The sequence below is a fragment of the Vulpes vulpes genome, chromosome 2, assembly GCF_048418805.1.
Source record: "Vulpes vulpes isolate BD-2025 chromosome 2, VulVul3, whole genome shotgun sequence".
NCBI classification, from domain to species: domain Eukaryota; kingdom Metazoa; phylum Chordata; class Mammalia; order Carnivora; family Canidae; genus Vulpes; species Vulpes vulpes.
This window is the reverse complement of record NC_132781.1, coordinates 131,348,602-131,368,521: the sequence shown is the minus strand read 5'-3', so window position 1 is coordinate 131,368,521 and position 19,920 is coordinate 131,348,602. Positions and strand designations below refer to the sequence as shown.

Below are 19,920 nucleotides of genomic sequence, written 5' to 3'. Positions count from 1 at the left end.
AGAGGGAGAGAGAGAGAGAGGCAGAGACACAGGCAGAGGGAGAAGCAGGCATCATACAGAGAGCCTGACGTGGGACTTGATCCCAGGTCTCCAGGATCACACCCCAGGCTGCAGGCAGCGCCAAACCGCTGCGCCACTGGGGCTGCCCCTGGTCATGTTTTAGAAGATATTCCTCCATTGTAGAACAAAATGAGGCAGAGAAAACAAAAAACAGAAAACAAAACAAAACAAAAAAAACCCATATCTTGTATATCTCCCAAGATTAAATTGAGTATGTTGAAGGGAATCTAGAAGTGGAAAATATATCTAGTACCTGTAATTGTAGATATATGAAAGTCAAAAAGGAAGAATCTTTAAAATGAAGAGGTGGTAAAATATTGTAGTTCAGTTGGGAAAAAAAAGAAAAAAAGTTGGAAATTTTTAGTCTGATATAAAAACGAGTTGTACTGGAAAAGGGGGTGGAGTATATAGTTCTATATACTGTAAATCCCTCAACTTCCTCTGGAGCTTCCCAGCGCTGCTTGGTCAGGAACTTGATCTTCCCCTGTCCTTCCAGCTAGTCTTCTCAGGGAGGTGCCTGTTGTGCTGGTTCTCAGGTGTGTGCATCTGGGGGAGCTGCCCCCCACCTGCCTGCTGGGTGCCACCTTCAGTGGGAGCTGTTGACCTCGGAGGCCCCTGTTCTCTAGGGCCTGCCTCTCCTGGGCACAGGGTGACACCAGGAGGAACAACCCCACTGGTGGGGGCCAGCTCTCCAGCCCTGGAGTCAGCTCCCGCAGTAACTACCAGCTCCCAGACCGCAGGGGCCTAGGTGCTCCCAGGGTGACTGGGCGCTGACCTGCACAGCTCGGGGCCTGGCGGCAGGAGCGTCCTCTCTGTCCCGGGCCCTTCCCCTCTGCCTGTCCCGGGGGAGCGCAGGTTCCTGGGCTGTGTCCCCCGCGCCATGGGCTCTGGGGCCTGCGCTGCTGGAATCACGCTCCCGAATGCGGCTCCCGAAGGCAGCAGAGTGCAGCCCAGTCCCCCAGAGCCCCTCCTGTCCCACCGGCTTCTCCGGGCCGCTGGGCGCTCCAGCCCTTTCCTGACCCCGGTGCCCTCTGTGGCCCGTGCTCCTGGGCACCCCTCCTCTCCTAGTGACCCCGGGAGACTGGGGGCCCCACTGTCCCCCCTGAGGTTCTCCCCGATTTCCCTGCTGAGCACCTTTCCATCCGGGAACAATCTGGCAGATTGTTAAAGTTCCCGCGTCTCCCGGGTGGGCTTTCCTGACCTGGAGGCTCCCACTACCCTGAGCCTGGCTCCTCACGGACCCTCCCCCACTGGATTCTTTTTTATTTTAATATTTTTACACCTTCCTACCTTGTTAGAAGCACAAACCCTTCTCTCTGTATAATTCTGGCTGTTCTCTCTTTAAATCTCACCTCTAATTCATAGGTGTTCAGGTGATTTGGAAGTTATCCAGGTAAGTTGGTGGGGCCGGGTGAGGTGAGGACCCTACTCCTCTATTTTGGTTACTATAACTTTGTAGTATAGTTTGAAACCTGGGATCTTTTTTGTTTCTTTCTCAATGTTGTTTGGCTATTTGAGGTCTTTTGTGGTTCCATACATATTTTAGAATTATTTGTGCTTGTTCTGTGAAAACCATTATTGGTATTTTGATAGGGATTATTTGAATCTGTAGATTACTTTGGGCAGTATATGCATTTTAAGAAGATTTTTCTAATCCATGAGCATGACATATCTTTCCATTTGTGTTGTCTTCCATTTCTTGTATTCAGACTATAGTCTGTCACCTTCCCAGTTAAACTTATTCCTAGGTATTTATTCCATTGGTGCAATTATAAATGGGGTTGCTTTCTCAATTTCTCTTTCTGATACTTTATTATTAGCATACAGAATCACAATAGATTTATGTATATTAATTTTGTATCCAGCAAGTTTACTAAATTCATTTGCTTCTTCCAATAATTTTGGAGTCTTTAGGGGTTTTTTAATGTATACGTTTGTGTCATCTGCAAATATTGACCATTTTACTTCTTCCTTCCCAGTTTGGGTGCTTTTTATTTCTTAAACTCGTCTGATTGCTGTGACTAGGCCTTCTAGTACTGTGTTAAATAAAAGTGGTGAGAATGCTCATCCTTATCTTGTTCCTGATCTTAGAGAAGAGCTTTTAGCTTTTTATCATTGAGTATAATATAATGTTAGCTGTAGGTTTTTCAGTGTGCCCTTTATTATGTTGAGGTATGTTCCTTCTAAACCAACTTTGAGGTTTTTTTTTTTTATCACATGGCAATTTTATTTTGTCGAATGCTTTTTCTGCATCTGTTCAGATGATCATATTGTTTTTATCCTTCTTATTGTTAATGTGATGTATCACATTTGATTGATTTGTGAATACTGTACCACCTTTATATCATTGGAATAAATCCCACTTGGTCATGGTGAATGATCTTTTCATTGTATTGTTGAGTTTGGTTTGTTAATATTTTGTTGAAGTTTTTGCATCTATGTTTATCAGAGATACTGGCCTATAGTTCTTATTTTTTTTGTCTTCATCTGGTTTTGTCATTGGGGTAATGCTGGCCTTGTACAATGAATTTGGAAGTTATCCTTTTTACATTTTTTGAATAGTTGGAGAAGAATTAATATTTTTTTTAAAATGTTTATTAGAGTTCACCTGTGAAGCTGTCTGATCCTGAGCTGTTCTATATATATATTTGTTAGGTCCACATAATCTAATGTCTTGTTGAAAACCACTATTTCCTTGTTGATTTTCTCTCTGGATGACTTCTCCATTGAAGTAAGTAGAGTGTTAAAGACTCCTATTATGATTGTATACTCTCAGTTTCTCCCTTTATGTCTGTTAATATTTCCTTTATGTATGTAGATGTGAAATTAAATATTTTTAATGGATGCTCGTTTATATACAAGTCCTTTTTTTTTTTTAAGGTTTTATTTATTCATTGAGACAGAGAGAGAGGCAGAGACACAGGCAGAGGGAGAAGCAGGCTCCATACAGGAAGCCTGACGTGGGACTTGATCCTGGGTCTCCAGGATCACACCCCAGGCTGCAGGCGGTGCTAAACCGCTGCGCCACCGGGGCTAGCGTATATACAAGTCTTGATGTCATCTTTCCTCTTTTTTCTCCATTCTCTCTTTTGCCCTGCACATTTGTTTTCTTGATTTTCACTGGTAACATATTTAGAGATGGTTGTCATACTTCTCCACATATAATGGCCATACTGTGTGTGTGCATGTGTGCCTGTATCCATCTCCAAGGAAAGGAGTATCAGATTCTCCAGATGTGGGAAGGAACCCCCAGAGTGTGTTCAGTATTGTAATTGCTTTGAATCATTTTTGTCAACATATTTAGTTTATGTTTCAATTTAAGATTTTATTTAAAAGAGCACACAGGTTTTTTGTTTATTAAAATGGCTCTATGGTTTAAAAAGGTAAGAATCTCTTATTTAAAACTCTGGCTTTAAAAAAAAAAAACTCTGGCTTTAAGTGAAATTTTTTCAAGCTTATAGAACACTTTTACTTTTTAATAAAGAGTTTTTTCCAATCAAATTGAAGAGTGATTTGGCATTCTTAGTAGGAGATATGCTGTAATTGATCTGAACTAATTTTTGCAGCTTATATGAAAATACACTTATTCATTTTACTATTAATCCTTTTGCTTCAGATAAAATACCCAGGTGCCGATATGGATATCACTTTATCTGCTCCGTCATTTTGCCGTCAAATCAGTCCAGAGGAGTTTGAATACCAGAAAGCATATGGCTCTCAGGAACCTCTGGCCGCTTTGTTGGAGGAAGTCATAACAGATGCCAAACTCTCCAGCAAAGAGAAGAAGAAAAAATTGAAGCAGGTAAGAAGGATATTCTTTAGAAGTCATTTCTTCTTCTGTCTGCTGTTCTTAATATCATTTTTTTCTTTTTATTCTCTATTTTAATGGGTTTTGTGTGAATCTCATCTTCTGAGATGGAGTAGTTTTGAAAGTATACCATCCAATTCATACATTCCAGAAGTCTCATTGATGTACACAGTTGTGATCAGTTTCCCACATTTTTATTCTCCAATGTAAATATTTTACCATTATTGAGTTCTTTGTTTATGGAGCCCCTCTGTTATTTGTCCTTTGTTTGGTATGTGGCATGATGTGAGTTATTGGAGCAATTACTTTAAATTCAGTGAAGCTATCATATGAAGACAGATTCCTTTTGATTTTTATTTTGAAAGGCAAATTCTACTGTATTTGCAAATATAAGTGTGTAGAAATGAAAAGCCTTTGGTTTTAAAGTGCCAGTATCAAATTGGTTTCTTGCCTCAGGTGTCAGTGAAAGTTTTTAGTTCCTGCTAGGCAACAAAGCTATGGGTTTCATTGAACAGTTTTTAACTCAAAATAGATTTACTTCAATCATTCTTAAAGTACTGATTCAAGATTAAGGGAATGGTTTTTATCTTTCCAGACTGACTCCTGCAAGCTTGATTCCTGATCACACCATACATACTGGATTATAACACAGAGTACCAGAGTTCTAGATTCCCAATCATATTTTTCTCAGTAATTTGGAGAAGAGTTCAGTGTTGAGGATCAAAGGAAAAGCATATTGCTTCTCTTTAAGCTTCTCATAAATTAATATATACTGGAACATTTTCCCTTCCATTTGAGCAGAAGCAGGTGGAGCTGAGTTGGAGAAGCAGGGAGATCGTGAAATGTAGTTGGGCCAAAATTTTCTTTAAGTGTACAGAACATAAATTATTTTTAAGTCAGAATTGTGAATGTTTTAAAGTGAAGTGTATTTATAGTTAGCAGCGGGGGAAATTTTAAAAAATATGACCGAAATGAGAAGTTTATTTGAAGACTGGATCAAATTAAAGTTCAGTTAGATCTACAGCAAGTGGAATCAAATGACCTAACAAAAAGAAATGAATTTGTGTTGCAGTGACTTTGATTATGATTTGTCATCTTATTCTCTTTTCTGATGAAGAGCGATAGACATTAAAACAAAATAAAAATATTTTAGCATGGAATCAGGCCAGAAACACTTTTATTTTAAAATTAGATCACCTGATTTTATTAGTTTTTAGCTGGTTTGTTTATTTATTTTTTACTCATCTTGTATCTTTTTTTTTTTTTTCAGTTTCAAAAATCCTATCCTGAAGTCTACCAAGAACGATTTCCTACACCAGAAAGTGAAGCACTTCTGTTTCCTGAAAAACCGAAACCAAAACCACAGCTGTTAATGTGGGCACTAAAAAACCCTTTCCAACCATTTCAAAGAACTAGAAGTTTTCGGATGTAGTACTTCTATAGCTGTTGGAGTGCTCTGTTATTGTTGCCTTGAGCAAATGGGTGATTATAAAGAGGACTATGGCAGTGGAAGAAAGGAGCAGAAAATATAGACTACTGAAATATAAAGTGATCGGACTTCCAAAAATGTTGAACCATTATCAGTATTTTTGTAAAACTCAGTGCTATTTTTGAAAGTGTACAAATCAGTTAAAAATATAGACAAGTATATAGTGGTAATGTTAATGTGTTTGTAATTGTTACAAAATTTAAGGGTATTTTTATTTTTTTATTTGTTGTTTCTCATAGTGTTCATAAAATAATTGTGTGTACGTTTTAGTTACTGATGTCTTTGTTATAACGTCTTAAAAATAGTGTATATACTTGAATAAGAAAGACACTGGGTACTGTTACTGTGATGTTGTTGACTTCATACCTTAGTTGTGTTTTCTCTTGTGTAAACTCTGGTTTTCAATGTTGCACAAAGATTCTTAATGTCCTATATTATGATGGCTGTGTCTTTTATTGCAGACTTATTGGATGTTATGACATATAACTAAAGCCGGTTCTTTAATAACGTATATATTAGCTGGTGTTTACCTCTAAGTGGAGTAGATTTTTATTTTCCTACAGTGGTATAATTTCAGTCTTGGCTCAAGGTGGAAAATTGATGAATAAACTTTTTTGTTTCCCTTACACCTGTGATTCTAAGTCAGATCTTTGTTATTTTGTGAAAAACAATGAATTAAGTAAAATGAGACTACTTCCTTTATATTTTCCCCAGCTTCCTCATCCTTTTGAAAGTAAATGGAATGTAAATAAATACTGGGTTTTTTTTGGTTTTTAATACTATCTGTGGTTCTTTTTGGCATTGATTTAGATTACAAAACATCCTCAAATGTTAAACCTCATTATCTTTGCCTGTGTTCTCACATCAGTCATTTATTTCTATGATAAAATAAGTACATTTAGGCTTTTGTACTAACCTTCAGGAGGTGCTTTGTCCATTTTTTTTTGCTTTGCCCTTTTCCAAATAATGGTACAATTAGATTATGGAGCATCTGGAAGCCTTCTTTTGTTTGTTTTTTAAAAGATCTTATGTATTTATTAATGAGAGACACACAGAGAGAGGCAGAGACACAGGTAGAGGGAGAAGCAGGCTCCATGCAGGGAACCCGATGTGGGACTCGATCCTGGGTCTCCAGGATCACACCCTGGGCTGAAAGTGTTGCTAAACCCCTGAGCCACCAGGGCGCCCATCTGGAAGCCTTCTTTATAAGCATTAAATCTTAAGAGTAACAATCACTAATTGGCTTGTTCTGCCCTTTTAACTGAATTTTCCTTGCCTTTGTGATCTGGTCTTGTTCTTTTGTAGCAAAATGCATACTACATTTGACTCAGATTTTGTTTACCTAAAAATGGATAAAAGTATCCCTATTACTCTGAGTACCACCTTTCCTTCCAAATATGTAAAGTAATGGTAGATTTTTTTAGTGTTTCAAGATTTGTTTTCAGAGTTTGGCATAATGTTTAGAGCAAAGAGTAAGTCTACTTCTGTTCTCTTTGCTCTCCAACACAGAATGTACTTTCCAGAGTCTCCTCTCCTATTGCTTATCTTTAGAAATGTATGTGACTGTTTTTTTTTTCCCCCAAAGATTACATTTTTAAATAAGATTTCTTTTTCATTTTAGAGAGAGAATACAGGTGGGGAAGGGCAGAGGGAGAGGGAGAGAGACAATCTCCAGTGGACTCCCAGCTGTATGAGGAGCCTCAAGCAGGGCTCAAATCCACTACCCTGAGATCATGACCTGAGCCGAAGTCAAGATTTGGACGCTTAATTGATTAAGCCCCCCGAGTGCCCTAAGACTACTTTAAAGAAAAAAGTGTGACTCACTTATAGGAGATCAAAAACATCACCACTTAAGTATGAAACTGATGAGTGGATAATACCAGTTTTTCAAAGTGTTTGTTGTACCAGTGGATTCTCCCATTAGCTGTGTAGAAGATTTCTTTTTGCTTAATGTCCTCACCAAAAGTTGCTATTGTCAGAGTTTGAATCCTTCTCAGTTTGATGGGTATATAATGGTATCTCATTATGGTTTTATTTTGCTTTATTAATATGGCTAAGGGCAAAGACTTTTTCCATATCTTATTTGGCTTTTTCTACTTTTATTCAAATTTATTTTTATTTTATTTTTTTAAATTCAAATTTAAATATCAGCCTGTCAAGCTTCGTACATGCACACACACACAGGGTGGGCTTTTGATTTTGATTGTACTGAACTTAAATCAATTTGGAAAGAATTGCTATCTTTACAATATTAAGTCTTCCAGTTGATGAACATAGTTTATTCCCTCCATTTATTTAGAATAAATGAGAAATAAATTTCTCTGTAAAGGTTTGCAAATCTTTTGTTAGCTACGTTCCTAGATATTTGATACTTTTAAAAAAAAGTATCAAAATTTTCAAGTATGCACAGAGGTAAAGGTACCCATCCCTAACTTTAGTAGTTATTATTCAACTAATAAATACCTTGATGTTTGATCTTATTGTAAATGGGATTATTTCAACATTTCTACTTTCTTTTTCTTGCTTGTATATAATCCAAAACTGATTTTTGTGCACTGATTTTTTTATGCCCAACCTCCTTGCAAGACTTTTTTATTAATTCTAAGCATCTAGTATGACGTTTTTTGGATTTGCTAGGTTTACTACATAATAAGTCAACAATGACAGTTTTTTGTTTTTCATCTCTGCAGTAGACAGCATTTAAAATATCCCCACTGATTCCCAATGTGGTATTTGTCCCAATGTGTAATCTTTCCTTGAATGTAGGTTGGATCTGGTGACGCATTTCTAACAAATAGAAAATGGCAAAAGTGATAGGATATCTCTTTTGAGATTAGATTACAAAAAGACTCTGGTTTCCATCTTGCTTCTCCTTTCACTCTCTTCCAGGCCTGTTTTGAGGAAAGCCAGCTGCCCTATGTGAGCTGCCCTACCAACAGGCCCATCGGGCAAGGAACTCATGTCTCTGCTCACTAGCTAGTGAGGACACGAGGCCTGCCAACAGCTCTATGAGTGATCTTGGAAGTGGATGTTCTGAGGCCTGCCAGGAGCCACAAGAGTGATCTTGGAAGCACATTCTCTCAGTGAAGCCTTGAGGTGAAGGCAGCCTTCACTAACACCTTGACTGCAGCCTGGGACAGGCCCTGAGCCAAAGGACTCAACTAAACTGTGCCTGGATTCTAGACCCACAGAAACTGTGAGATATAAACATTTATTGTTTCTAGCCACTTAATTTTGGGGTAGTTATGAGGTGATAGATACGATATGCCTTCTAATCCTTACTCCTTCCCTCTCTCCTTCCTTCCCTCTGGCCCTCCTTTCTTCCTTCTCTCATTTTTTAAAATTACTACAAACTGTCTCTCTTTATCTCTGGTAATGCATTTGTTTACAGTCTTCGTATTATATTTCAGTCATGCCCCTTATAAACAGCCTATAGTTGGATTATTTATTTTTTAAAAGATGCCAACCTGACAGTTTTTGTTTCTAACTAACATTTAGACAAATTTTATTTAATATAATTACTCTCTATTTGGGTACAAATATTTATTGATGCTTTCGAGCTCTTAGTCTCCACTTTCTTGACTTTGACTTTTACAAATTATTTTATGTTTTCTCCTACTAATTTGAAACTAAATACTGTTTCTAATCTTTTTGTTGGGTCCTTGGAATTACATCTTACATACTAATTTATCAAAGCTTAAAGTTAGTAAATACCTTTTACTCTCTCACACTGTTCAGGGACCTTAAGGGACTAATGACACCCTCCCAAATCAGGTAGTATTCTATGAAGTATTTTAATTGTATTGTTTTTAAACCTCATACTATGTTGTTTTCCTGTATGGTTCTTGTTTATTAGAGTTACCCATATTTTACCACATTTTTCCTTCTTCTTAGAATATATTCTTTAGAATTTATCTTTAGTATGTACTGGATTTTGACTGGAAACTTTTAAATTTTGCCCTTACTCTTTTTTTAAAATAGCTTTATTGAAATGTAGTTCACACACCATACAATTTACCCATTTAAAGTGTATATAATTCAGTGGGTTTTGGTAGGTTACATTTTTAATTTTTTTAAGTTGTGATTAAATACATATAACAAATTTGCCATTTTAATAATTTTTAAATATACAATTTTACATCAAGAATGCCCTCAATTCTTTAAAGATGTCTCTGCTGCTTATAGAGTTCTAGGTTGAGGGTTATTATATTTCAGTATGTTGTAGTTATTCCTTTGTTAGCTGGCTTCCACTGCTACTGAGGAGAAGTCAATTGCCACTCTTTATAGATGACATGTCATGTTACAGCAGGTGCTTTTTAAGATTTTGTCTTTGTTTTGGTGGTCTGCAGTTTACACTGACATATCTAGTTGATATAAGGTACTTTTAAAATGATTGTTCTGCTTGGTATTTGCTTGGTTTCTTAAATAAGAGGATCAAGGTCTTTTACCATTTATTTTTTATTATTTAAAATATTTATGTATTTATTTAAAGTGAGAAAGAGTGAAGGGGGAGGGGCAGATGGAGAGGGAAAGAGAGAAAGGATAGTAAGTAGACTCCCTGCTGAGCAGTGCAAGGGCTCCATCTCACAACCCTGAGATCATGACCTGAGCAGAAGAAATCAAGAGTCAGCAGCTTAGCCGACTGAGCCCCCCATGCACCCCTATTTTACCATTTTAAATACTGCCTTTGTCACAATTTCTCCTCTGCTTTTGATTATTTTTTTGTTTTTAAATATTTTATTTATTTAGAGAGAAAGAGCAAAGTAAGAGAGAGCACAAGCTGGGGCAGGGGCAGTGGGATGGGGAGAAGCAGACACCCCGCTAAGCAGGGAGCCTGACTCGATCCCAGGACCCTGGGATCATGACCTGAACTGAAGGCAGATGCTTAAACCACTGAGCCACCAGGTATCCCTACAGCACATTTTCAAGATTGAGTATATCTCGGGTATGAAAATGGTAATGGGATTCAGCCGCTCTTCATTCGGATTTCTCCTGCATCTTTGTGTTCCTCTGTCTGCCTTAGGGAAGTCATACCTGGGCTGTAGCAAACATAGTAGATGTATCCGTCATGACTTAGCATTTGTGTTATTCGGGAGCTCGATTCTGATTCCCACACCCAGGAGAGAGTTTCCATACATTGTTATAAGAAATTGTTACAAGAGCCAGTATCTGTGAATCATTGATGGTCAAGAAGAAGAAATGGAATGTTACTGTGTTTAGAATGTCACAAAATCTTCTATCACGATTGAAAGAGAAATCAATTAACATGGCTCTTCACTATATGAGTGTGGCTGAATCTTTACATTATTATTTTACCTTTACCCTGAAGAACAAAAACTGATAAAAGTCAAAGTTCTGGAGTAAAGTAAGAGTGTTCTTATCTACTAAAATCAGTATTGAGTCAATTCAACTGTATGCTTATCCATCATCATAATATTTGCCCAAATTTGAAGTGTTTACCTCAACATGAGACACTGTAAATTCTAATTTTGTGGCATTTGGAATCCTTTTACACTTGCATTTTCTTGCTAAAGACAATATAACCTGCAAAAAGTATAACATCTTAGGGTCCCTGTGTGGCTCAGTTGGTTAAGCGTCTGCCTTCGCCTCAGGGCATGATCTCTGAGTCCTGGATCCAGCCCTGCATCCAGCTCCCTGCTCAGTGGGGAGTCTGCTTCTCCCTCTCCCTCTGCCCCTCCCCTTGCTCATGCTTTCTTTCTCTCAAATACATAAGTAAAGTCTTTCAAAAAAAAAATAATAATAATAATGGGCAGCCCAGGTGGCTCAGCTGCCGCCTTCCGCCCAGGGCGTGATCCTGGAGACCCGGGATAGAGTACCATGTCGAGCTCCGGTCATGGAGCCTGCTTCTCCCCTGCCTGTGTCTCTGCCTCTCTCTCTCTCTCTCTCTCTCTCTCTCTGTCTCTCATAATAAATAGGTAAAATCCAAAAAAATAAAGAAAAAAAAGAAGAAGAAGAACATCTTGAATCATTGCATATTGGGTCTTCCAGGCAAATAAATTACTGTAAAACAAACTATAATTATTGGGACTTAAATTATTTGCTCCTAGGTACCCAAATAATTTGAAAGTTGGGATGTGAATACCATATTAATAAAAAGAGAATTTGCTTATTTGTATCAACTTGGAAATGCATTTGTTACTTAAATTTGTAGAACAAATATACTCCCTGGGATAACTGAAGGATATATTCACTAATTTAAGAATATAATGAAGGCACCTAGGTGGTTCAGTTGGTTAAGCGTCTGCCTTCGGCTCGGGTCATGATCCCAGGGTCCTGGAATGGTGCCCTGTGTTGGGCTCCCCCACTTAGCAGGGAGTCTGCTTCTCCTTCTCCCTCTGCCCCTCCTTGCCCTCCTCCTGCTCATGTTTGCACTCTCTCAAATAAATAAATAAAACCTTTAAAAAAAAAGAGTATAATGAGTAACTTCTGATTTTTTGTGTGTTTTAATGTCTATGTAACCTCAATGTTTCAACTTCCAATTTGAGGAGATGGAATGGGAAAAATAATGGGACAATGGGGTACTAACCCATTAAAAAATAAAAAAATGTCACATGCTTAGTGCATATTTGTGTTGCTCTGCAAGTTTCATAAATCAGTGAATCTACAATTTCGTTTAAAAACTGTTTACAGTTTTTGCCAATTTCATTGTGGAGAATTGTTAAGTGAATTGTTTCCTTCATTTGAGGATGTGGAATAAATTCTATTTTCCACAAACTGTGCCTGTCTCAAAACAAAAAATAATATATGTATTTGGCTGAGTGTATTCATTGTATAATGCTTCTCTTGGGGCTCTTCTGTCAAAACTGAGAACAGTATCCAGAGCCTTTCTGAGGGCAGATAACAGAAATTATTCTTCCCCCTTCCAGCCTCCACACATTTTCCTTCTTGCTGCCAGCATCTCTCTAATAATAATAACAAGGCAGTCTTCTTGAGTATTCTAGTCAAATAAAGCTTTATTTTAAAAAACCCAGAGGACTAAAGATTATTTTCATAGGAAATAAGTAAACTATAATTGATATTTAAAATTGAAGTACTTTTGATCAGTAGAGGGTAACCCAGCTCACTGTTTCCACTAAGAATTGTGCCTATGGAAGAGCCTTGGCAAAAATATTTCAGTGATAGTTTACCAAGATAGCAGAACGTTTGCTGTGAGAAATAGTTATGCCAGGATAAAACGCAGTCTCCGATTTTGAGAGCCTATGATTCTATTTACTGATGATAATGTTATCTATATTTTTAAGAAATCAGATGTGCTTTAGCAAAGTGACACCACGCAAAAGATGTTTTGAGGATTAGAATCATGTGCCTGAATGTTTCTTTACATGAGATCTTAAAACAGACCATAATATGAGGCATTGAGGAAAATAACAATAGGAATGAGCCTTCTTGCTCACTGATTCTGCTTTTTTTTATTAAACATAGGATTTTGCCCATATGCAAGTGTGTCCTCAAGATTCCAATCTTACAAAAGCTTACTGATACTTAGAAAAAGGTTAGGATTTTTCTAAATGGAATGTGGTCAAATCTGATTGGATAATATTCCTTCAAGTGTTTAACTCTTAATAATTACCCGAAGCAATAATTAACATTTAAAACATACACTGACATCATTTGTAAATTTCTTTAAATTTTCTACTCATCCAAATGCCAAGTATAATTAGCCACAATTACTGCTTAAAGATGATGAAGGCTTTGATTTCAGAAAGTTCATCCCTCTTCTTTTCACAAAGAATTGAATGCAATGACCTGTTAAGGCCCTAGGAGTTATCTGGTTTAGGCAGATTCTTCCTAAGTCATGACCCATCTAACAAGGACAGATGATTCCAGTAGGGGTGGTCTTTTGTTCGTAATGGTTGTACAGAAAGGAAAAACTTTTTAAAAGTTTTGGGGTTTTTTGTTTGTGTGGTTTTTTTTTTTTTTTTTAAGATTTTATTTATTTACTCATGAGAGACACACACACACACAGAGAAAGAGGCAGAGACACAGGCAGAGGGAGAAGCAGGCTCCATGCAGGGAGCCTGATGTGGGACTCGATCCCGGGTCTCTAGGATCACGCCCTGGGCTGAAGGCAGGTGCTCAACTGCTGAGCCACCTAAGGATCCCCATTTTTTTTTTTAAAAGGAATTTTATTTGAAAGTTCTGTGTATTTGGGGCACCTGGGTGGCTCAGTCAGTTAAGTGTCTGTCTTCAGCTCAGGTCATGGTCCTAGAGTCCTGGGATCGCCCCACGTTAGACTCCGTGCTCAGTGGGGAGCCTGCTTCTCCCTCCACCTCTGCCCCTTCCCCTGCTTGTGCTGACTTTCCGTGTCAAATAAATGAATAATATTTTTTAAAAAGTTCTGTATATTTCATGCAATTAGTAAGCCACTAATTGTGGAAGGAAGCAGCAGCTCAAAAATTGATCATCTTTTGGCTCCTGTGTTACTGTATTTTTCTCTAAAGCCCCACAGGGCTCTATTGCTTGCCAACCACTCATCAAAAGTGGGCTGTAAATGGTAAAAATGAGCGGTTATCTACATGCAGCAGTGGATTATTAGATTTTAAAGTGAAAAGAATTGCCAGCAAAATTCATTTTGAGAAAAGAACCCACAGAGGTAGGATAATTTTGTGCAAGTCCCCCCTTGCCTCAGCTGCCTTTTCTGCAATGTGGGAATAGTTATCTGCTCTCTTTCCTTAGAGTAAGTCTTGTTTTACTGTTACTCCTCAGACCAATTTTTTCATCTCTAAACCAAGCACTTTATAATAAGCACAGAAATAGCATCTGGGATAAAGCATGTGTTTACAAGTGATGCTTTTGGAGTTGACGATATCAGTGTCTTGTAAGCAGTCCCACAAGCAGAGCCCGGGAAGCAGTCGAGAGTCACTGAGAAGGTGGGTGGCCTCAGCAGAGATGGACAGAGCAGTGACGGGAACCTGGCACTGGCAGCAGCGGGGGTGCCGGGGGGAGGCTGGCCAGGCTCTCCTCTCTCGCCCCTGAAAGAAACGTGACTGTGCAAATGCCACCTCCAGGCAAGACTCTTACTCCCTTCTTTCCAAATAAATTATTACCCCAAGGTCCTTCCCACTAGAATGTGTAGCACCAGTACTGCTTAGAAATCAGAACATTTGGGTTTTATTTTATTTTTTTAAATTTTAAATTCAATTTGCCAACATATAGTATAACACCCAGTGCTCATCCCATCAAGTGCCCTCCTCATTGCCCATCACCCAGTCACCCTATCTCCCCACCCACCTTCCCTTCCACAACTCTTTGTTTCTTTCCTAGAGTTAGGAGTCATGGTTTGCCTTCCTTTATAATTTTTCCCCACTCAGTTGCCCTCCTTTCCCTTGTGGTCCCTTTCACTATTTCTTATATTCCACATATGAGTGAAACCATATGATGATTGCCTTTCTCTGATTGACAGTAAACAGTAAACAGTTGGGCAGGTGACCTTGGGTGAGTCACAACCTTTCTGGGTTTTGGTTTCCGCAATAAAGTGAAGAGACTGGACTTCAGAGTTTACAAACTCCAATGTCTTCCTGGGGACGGGAAGATATTAGAAGTTGCTAGAAGTGGAAAGGCCAGTGGACGGATGGAGTATGCAAGTCCTACGCCAGAGTATTTGAAACAAAAACAAAACATCCAATGCCGATGTTGGCCAAAAGAATACTATGTGCAGAGATGACAACATTTGCATTAGGTGAGTTGTAAGGTTGCTTCTGGTTCTGGCGTTTTGTGATTTTTTTTTCCTTAACCTTTTGTCTACTCTTGCCACCTTATGCCTTGTGCTTCTTTTCCTATCTCTGTCTCTCGAGCTCTTCTCCTTTTGTTCTGAGTAGAACATGAGTCAGCACACTCAGCTCTCTATGAAAATAGAAGAAAACCTGTCAGGGTAAGTTGAAAGTCAATGCAAGTGCATCGTGAATTGCTTTTTTTTGAAAGAAATTTTATCCTCATCCTTAGGCTGGTTGTAATGGGCCTAACCTGACCTGCCATTTGCCTGTTTATATCATTATGCAGGTTGGTTTCATCCACAATAGCTAACAGAACACTTTTCTTCGTTAGTGTCAATACATGCGTGTTATATGTTTGCACCTGTCATCACGGTTGTTGATAAAATATTCAAGAATTTTTGGGAGTCATCATGCCAGCCTACCATTGCTCGAGCCAACCTTCAGCCTCCTTGCATATGTTTATTTTCTTGAACAGGTGGCTTTTACCGACGTCGTCTCGTTGGTTCAAGCAAAACAAACAATACTTTTCATTGCCGGAGCAGTTGGTGCAGTGCTCGCACCTCTATTTTCTGACATCTTTTCAAATCCCAGTGGGCAAACAAGATGCCGATGAGGCAACAGGTTGGGAGAGGCCCTCGTCACAGACACAGAACTTCATCTCTGGTCCTCTCTTTGATGATCCAGGACTGTCCCCTTCCACCACACTGGATCCTGTCACTGCTGAGGATGGTGTGTGTGGCCTTGCTTTCTGGGAGGGTCTCTCTGTCCTCCATCTGCGCCCCTTCATTCTCACTGGGTCCCTTTTCTCTTCACCCCCCACCTCAGCTGTGGTCATGTGTTTCTTGAGCATCGGTTTTGTCTGAGACGCCTTTTAGGAGTTGACAGAACAGCCCAGTGGCCACGTGGGATTGAGCTGTCCCTTCAGGGTCACCACCAGGTTGCCCCGGTGTTGCCCTTGACATAACTTACCCAGGCTGCACCTGGCTTCTTCAGAAAGCCTAGTTAGCTACCCAAGTAGCTAGAGCTTTGGCAGTTATTCTTTGCTTTGCTTTGGTTTTCTTAGACCCTTCATAGGCCAGGCCCCGGCTGGGCAACGATGGAGGAAGATGGCGGGCTCCAACTCTCAAGGCGTCGAGCCCAGTGGGGAAAACACACCTGCCTACTGGTAACTGCGGACGATGACCTCGGTGCTACATGGCCCTGTGGGGTGCAGGGGGCACAGAGGAGAGGAAAGCGACCTCTCCAGGGCAGCTGGAGGCCTAGGGAAGGGCTCACTAAGGAGCCCTGAAGAGCCAGTCCTCCCCCCAGGAGGAAGATAGACATTTCCTTCAGTGGGACTGCGTGAGGCAAGGCTGTGGTGGCCATGAGAAGTGACTTGTCGTTCCCCATTGTCCGTGTAACACTAGTATTTGCCTCAAGGGTATTGGATGGCTCTATCTCAAGGAGTGGGTGATGTGGCCTGTGGCAGTGCGGGCCGGGGGATGATTTTAAGTGACAACTTTTATGCCATCACTCAAGTCACATCTCTGAGGTGGCTTCCTCTTCTGTCTACTCCAGCCTGGTACCTCCAGACCCTTGCCTGTGCTCTCTGCAATTTGCTTTTGGATCTGGTTTGGGTATCAGCTACCTCATGGTTTCTCCTTCCAAGTTTTCCCAGGGCACACCTGTGTTCGTTTGTCCTGGTGCATTTACAAAGGTTGCAAAAAAAAAAAAAAATCGTTGGCATCGACGAACCTTCCTCGTGCTTTATTTAAAAGAGCCTTTTATTTGCCCCTGCCTATTTTTCCCTTCACAGCCTGATATATATTCCACGCCTCTGGGTCTATACTGTTTCATTTCATAACATTTAATGAATGTTAGAACCGGCTCTGCAAATGCATTGCCTTAATCTTGTTGCCTGCAGTGAGATGCTTTTAATATTTTCTCCACATGTGAACGCAGTTTTTTCCTTTAGCTTTTCTTTAATTTCCATGTGGTTAATCCCCTTCTACTGCAGGGAGTCTGGATATTTATAGATTTCTTCCTTTCACTCTGTCTTCAATAATTTTCCTTTTACATTCAGTGAACACATCCATCACAATAAATGGTCTTTTCCCTATTTGTATTGACTTGCATTTATATAAACCAGACTCCCTTTTCATATCATTATTAATGTTCATGGCAATTTTCAGTAGCTTGGGAAGCTGGCTATTAGAGCTGGCACAGAGCTTCAAGTTGTCCTGTTAGATCAAATGACTCATGTCATGGTGCCTCGTTTCAAATTTTGTCATTAAGTCAAAACCAAAGTTATGTAGCCTTTTTTTTAATTGACTCAATATAAAATGAAAGTATTAAAGAAGCATCTCTAAATTATTGCTCATTTCATTAAAATGTTCTTGACTTGATAGCCCTTTATGCATGGAAAGATGCAAAGTACTCCCATTAACAGTGTTGAATATTTTCAAAATCAAAAGCCCCATTTTGTAAACTTTCATAGCCCCTAGTAGATATTAGTAGGGGATTGTGTTATAGGCAGTTAACATTGGTCATACTTAGATGCCAGGTCTTTCTAGTAGCTCAATTTTTTTTTTTTTAACAGAGTATAGAATGATATAGTTCAAAATCTCATTTAGATTCTTCATTTACATATGTCTTATATAAGGAATTTTTTTTTATGTCAGTATGCATGTCATCAGTTTTTAAATGGTAAGAAAGGATGTAATTGGCAGGGCTCATATTGCTGTTCTTTAGGCAAAAACGAACTTGGTCTAGAGATCATCAGACTTCTGTAGCTGGTGCAGTTTTCTCAGAAAACATCTTGCAGAGCAGCCGTGTGTGCTTCTGAGAACCTCCTGACGCAGTCTTTCCCCTGGAGGCCCGAGCCCCATGCTCTCTTACTAACTGTTTTGACTGTTTAGCAGCCTCTGAAGATACCAGTGGCATTTCCATGATTCCACTTGTTATGTGCCTTTTCATTTCTTTCTTTTTTTTTTTTTTTCTTTGCCTTTTCATTTCTTAACTGCATCTTGGGAGCACTTAAATATTTGTTTCAAAACATCCTTGTTACATTTTTCTGTAGTAAAATTTGAATGTTAGAAATGGTGAAATTAGTTATTTTTAATGATTCTAGTTCTCATTTCATTTTTTAATTTTTGTGGCTATTTTTTTTCTTTTTTTTTTTGGCATCTCCAGTTCAATTAAGTGATCAGCTGATTTTTGTTTTTAGGATTCGTTCATCTCTACTACCATATTATAGCTGAGAAATACATTTTTTTCCTCCAAATTCCAGCATCTCTGAAACTAAGATGCATCTTTCTTTCAGTTGATTCTGTATCACAGGTTAATTGGAGGTGTTTAAAAATCTTTCAGGGGTGGAGACCTTAATGGTGTCCTAGATTTTATAAAATGTGACATTTTATTTCTCTCTCTCTCTCTCTCTCTCTCTCTCCTTCTTAAAGCACTTTATCCAGTTGTGATTGACCTACAAAAAGATGAACATTTCTAATGTACACAACCTTATGGGTTTGGAGATAAGTATACTTTCATGAAAATGAGCACCACACCTATACCATAAACATCTATCACCTCCAGAGGTTTTCTCCTGTGCTCTTTGTGTGTGTATGTGTGTGTGTGTGTGTGTGTGTGTGTGAGAGAGAGAGAGAGAGAAGAACACTTAACCAAAGTCTACCCTTTTAGCAAGTATTCAAGTACACAATACAGTATTGTCACTTACAGGCATTATGCTGTTCAGTAGGTCTCTGGGGCTTACTCATCTTGCATGACTGAGTTTTGGACACTTTGACTACCACCTCGCCCTTTCCACTCTTTGCAGCCCCAGCTAACCATCATTCTATTCCCTGCTTCTAAGAGTTTGGCTTCTTTGGATTTCCCATATAATGGTCTCATGTAGTATTTGTCCTTCCATGTCCACCTTATCTCGTTTAGCATCATGCTCTCCAGGTTTATCCCTGTTGTCACAGAGGCAGGATTGGCTTTTCTTAAGTCTGGATAGTACTCTGCTGTATGTGTACACCACATCTTCTTCATATATTTACCTGTCGATGGACATTGAGGTTGTTTCCCTATCTTGGCTATTGCGAATAATGCTGCAGTGAATGTGGGGGTGCGGCTATCTCTTTGAGATACTGACTTCAATTCTTTTGGATGTATTTTTCTTCTCTAAGGACAGATAATGGGTTCATGATCTCAGTGACTTTGTTTACGTATGGTGTAAACATTCCTGAGTGTTCTCTGGGCTTGCTTCTTTTCTATTCTGAGAATTCTTAGGCAAGTTTATCTTGCACTTATTCATGTATTTATTCATTCTTTTCAATTTGTAGAGGTGGAGTATTTAACAGAGAGGTTTTTTGTTTTTTGTTTTTTTTTTTTTAATGTGCTATATACTCTGCTCTCCTGAATTTCTGTGTATGTGACTCTATTCTTGGTCAGGCCAAGGCATCTTTCTGCAGTGAAGGTGGGGGATTGAGAAGGTATAGAACTTGGAGTGAGATTAGAACTTTTATAACAAAAATCCAAAGAGAGTGAGTGTTCAGCTTTTAATTATGAATAGAATGGGTTTTTTTTAGTTTTTATTTAAATTCCAGTTAGTTAACACACAGTGCTTTATTAGTTTCAGGGGTACAATACAGTGATTCTACACTTACATACAACACCCAGTGCCCATCACAAGTCCCCTTCTTAATCCCCATTACCTATTTGATGCACCCACTCCCACCACCCCTCTGGTTACCAACAGTGTGTTCTCCATAGTTAAAAGTCTTTCTTGGTTTGCCTCCCTCTCTCTTTTTGCCCTTTTGCTCATTTTCTTTTGTTTCTTAAATTCCACCTAG

The 19,920-nt window shown here is 39.0% G+C and overlaps 2 protein-coding genes across 2 annotated transcripts in view; both read left to right on the top strand.

The window, feature by feature from the left end:
* The window catches only part of DEPDC1B (DEP domain containing 1B), an 86,652-nt gene extending 80,518 nt beyond the window's left edge, over positions 1 to 6,134 (top strand). Inside the window, exons 10-11 of the mRNA XM_025983517.2 lie at positions 3,677 to 3,862; positions 5,139 to 6,134. Coding sequence (XP_025839302.1) covers positions 3,677 to 3,862; positions 5,139 to 5,300 — 348 coding nt within the window. The 3' untranslated portion in view covers positions 5,301 to 6,134. The remainder of the gene's footprint in view (positions 1 to 3,676; positions 3,863 to 5,138) is intronic.
* Positions 6,135 to 8,429: 2,295 nt separating this feature from the next.
* Positions 8,430 to 19,920, top strand: part of PDE4D (phosphodiesterase 4D) — a 1,410,178-nt gene continuing 1,398,687 nt past the window's right edge. Inside the window, exon 1 of the mRNA XM_072749980.1 lies at positions 8,430 to 8,553. The gene's annotated coding sequence lies outside the window, so the exon portion shown is untranslated. The remainder of the gene's footprint in view (positions 8,554 to 19,920) is intronic.